This window comes from Triticum dicoccoides, chromosome 1B (assembly GCF_002162155.2).
Source record: "Triticum dicoccoides isolate Atlit2015 ecotype Zavitan chromosome 1B, WEW_v2.0, whole genome shotgun sequence".
In the NCBI taxonomy this organism is placed as follows: domain Eukaryota; kingdom Viridiplantae; phylum Streptophyta; class Magnoliopsida; order Poales; family Poaceae; genus Triticum; species Triticum dicoccoides.
Window position 1 is genome coordinate 627,179,977 of NC_041381.1, and position 3,350 is coordinate 627,183,326.

Below are 3,350 nucleotides of genomic sequence, written 5' to 3' on the forward strand. Positions count from 1 at the left end.
TGCATATTTGGTTCTCTGAGATACTTAGGTCCAAACACCTCCACCACGACGTGGGAAAACTTGACCGAGGTCTTCACGCACGTGCTCTCCCCCATGCTGACCATCTCACCAACGGCATTTGCAGCACTACCAAGTGCAAGTATCCTCAAAGCAGTCGTGCACTTTTATTTGTCAAAGAAAGAGAGTTGTCCGCAGCAATCCGTTGTGAGCTTGAAGTAGTCGTCGTGTACCTCCACTCCATCCATAATGCGCAAAAACAATAGTTTCCACATGCGAAAATGGCGAGGAAACCATGGATCATCCAGGAAAGTAGGATTGGGAGCAAAGTAGTCCCTGTGTAGTAGCTTTGCTCCAGACACCCTACCCTGATTGATCACTCTTCTCCCTTTGATTGAGCCCTTGAGGTTGAGAATATGCTTCATTTCCCGGTCCATTTTCTCTTGCATGCTCATGAGCATGATCATGTTCACTTCTTCGTGTGAATCCGAAGAATAGAATAAATCATCTTGAATCATTTGACCGAACTTCATCGGTCCATACTCCTTGTCTGACTAAGGATCGGAATCCATCATTTCCCCTAATAAAATCACAAAACATTCGGTCGGACAATGCGTCGAACACATCAAGTGCAAGGCGGAGCCAGAGAGTTGCCAGGCGTACCGCGCTTGGTCACCTAGGGAAACCTTGGTTAGGGGAACCCAAGAGTACTGTTGCATGAAATTAGGAAAGAGGAACACACGGCTCGCGAGGCGGCAAATCTCTTAGCACGCCCCATATCTATTCTATTACCCCATTCAGAGTTTTTTGGGGGTTCATACCCCAAAATCACTAGTTGAGAAGTACTCATTGCAAAGATCACTTCAACTCCCCCGGTTGCGACAAGTGGCGCACATGCAGCGCGCCACTTGTCGCAACCTGGAAGTTTTCCCTTTTTTCGTAGATCCGTTTATTCAAAACATTTTATCTCTCAAACCGTGCGTCCAAATCTCGAGTCGCTTTCACCGTTGGATTCCTCGCGTCGAGATCTTCAAAACTAGATCCCATGTTGATAGGTTTTTTCGAACTTTTTTTTCATGAAAAAACTGGACAAAAAAACCGGAAGCACAGGTTTTTTCCGTTTCCGAAAGAGGCACGCTCGTGCTTCTCACGAAATCACAACCCTACCTCTCGCGGAAGCAAAACCGTGACTCTCGCGGAAGGAAAAAAAAGAAGAGGATACACATTCGTTTTTCGTTTCCGAAGAGGCATGACCATGACTCTCGCGAAAGCACAGTCTTGCCTCTCGCGGAAGCAAAACCATGACTCTCGCGAAAGAAAAAAAACACGCTTTTTTCATTGTTGAGAGGCATGGTCGTGACTCTCGCGAAAGCACAACAGTGCCTCTCGCGGAAGCAAAACCGTGACTCTCGCGAAAGGAAAAAAAACAGAAAACGCGTATTTTTCGTTTCCGCGAGGCACGGCTTTGACTCTCGCGAAAGCACAACCGTGCCTCTCACGGAAGCAAAACCATGACTCTCGGGAAAGGAAAAAAAACAAAAAACACCTTTTTTTGTTTTCGAGAGGCACGGCCCGGAATCTCACTAAAACATAACCGTGCCTCTCGCGGAAGCAAAAAAGTGACTCTTGCGAAAGAAAAAAACAAAAATCATTTTTTTTGCCGTTTCCGAGAGGCACGACCGTGGCTCTCGCAAAAGCACACCCGTGCCTCTCACGGAAGCAAAACCGTGACTCTCGTGAAAGGAAAAAAAGAAAACGCGTTTTTTTTCGTTTTCAAGAGGTACGACCGTGACTCTCGCAAAAGCAAAACCATGCCTCTCGTGCAAGCAAAACCGTGACTCTCGCGAAAGAAAAAAAAATATTTTTCGCGCAATTGTTTTTTAAAAAAGATTTTGATCGAAAAGCTAAGGAAGACCGATGGAAAACAAAGCGGCAAAAAAATCAGAAAGAAACCGTTTTAAAAGCCGAAAATGCGTGCGAATTTTTTTTTCCAGAGTGAACGCCCAGAACGCGACGCATGGCGAATGAGCGAGAGTGTGCAAGTGACGCTGATCGTTGTGAGACTCCCGAAGGAGCGCTCGTTAACTAGTTACTCTCTTAGTGCCCCATTCAGATGAAAACTGGGCCGTGTGCAAGCTAAGGAGGCCCTATTGGTTTCAAAATAAATAAATAAGGAGGCCTACTGAAAGCCCACCGCGGCACCCCGTGAGGCAAGCACGCTCGGGGGAAGCTCAGTTGGCTCAAAAAAAAAAAAGGCTCGGAAGCTCAGTGTCCAGCTCGACTCCGGCCTAGCCGGCGCCCGGCCCCCCTGCCTGTCCATGCCGCCGGAGAAATCGCCGCAGTCCCCAGGTGCGCCGTCCGCAGCCCCCACCCTCCCGCCCCCGCTCGCTCTGAATAGAGTTTTGGGCGGATCCTTCCTGTGCTGGTCTCCAGCAGCTAGGTTTCTTTCGACCGGGATGATGCAGCATGAGATCGGAAAATTCCACACGCTCAGTACAAAATTCGGAGTTTACATGATTAATTCTAGCCTTTCGGGTTGCTATCTTGGCTTGCACCCAAACGTTTATGTGGTGATTTAGCCAGGTATCCGGGTCTAGTTGGATCTCCTTGAGAAAATGTGAGGTTGTGCAGTGGATTTAGTCTGACCATCATGTGAAATGGTTACTCACCGGTTCGAAAATTTTGTGGAGAGCTGTTGTAAGGCTTTAGCTTGTCTAGTTATAGTTCACTCAGTTGAACATTTGTATCAAAGTTGGTCACCTGTAAGTTTGCAACATAATTTTGCGGATTATCTACTGACAATCATAATATGGATCATATGCATCTTCTTGCCTTACTCATTTCATTGCAAAGACATAAATTTATACTTTATGACACTTGATCGGAATTTATGGGTTACAGTGGCTTGTGGACAAAGAGTTCTAATTTCGAACAAACTTGGGGAGAAGCTTGTTGGTTTATTACATGAAGCATGCTCGAAGGAACTTGTGATACTTTGTCATGGATTCAGAGCTACAAAGGCAAGTCTGTACTATCCATATGTCCATTTATCCAAGAACCTTCACTATTTTTGTTCACAATCTTTGTATGGCCATCTTACTCTGTAATCGCTTCCAGGACGACAGTATCTTGGTCGACCTTGCCGCTGCACTAGGAAGTGTTGGAGTTAATGCTTTTCGGTTTGATTTTGCTGGAAATGGGTAAGCTGCTTGTAACGACATTGTGGTGGTCATGGCATAGCATCATACCACTCATCATGCAGACTTTCCTTTTGGTGTTGAATTAAAATGTTTCTGAATTAGGAATTAGGACTAGAATTTTTCATGCACTTTAGCTATAGCAACAGCCACAGC

The 3,350-nt window shown here is 45.9% G+C and overlaps 1 protein-coding gene across 2 annotated transcripts in view; it reads left to right on the forward strand.

The window, feature by feature from the left end:
• Positions 1 to 2,214: 2,214 nt before the first annotated feature.
• The window catches only part of LOC119349212, a 3,535-nt gene continuing 2,399 nt past the window's right edge, over positions 2,215 to 3,350 (forward strand). For both annotated transcript variants that reach the window (XM_037617244.1, XM_037617245.1), the window contains exons 1-3: positions 2,215 to 2,346; positions 2,899 to 3,017; positions 3,115 to 3,197. In XM_037617244.1, the coding sequence (XP_037473141.1) occupies positions 2,316 to 2,346; positions 2,899 to 3,017; positions 3,115 to 3,197 (233 nt within the window). In that variant the 5' untranslated portion in view covers positions 2,215 to 2,315. The remainder of the gene's footprint in view (positions 2,347 to 2,898; positions 3,018 to 3,114; positions 3,198 to 3,350) is intronic.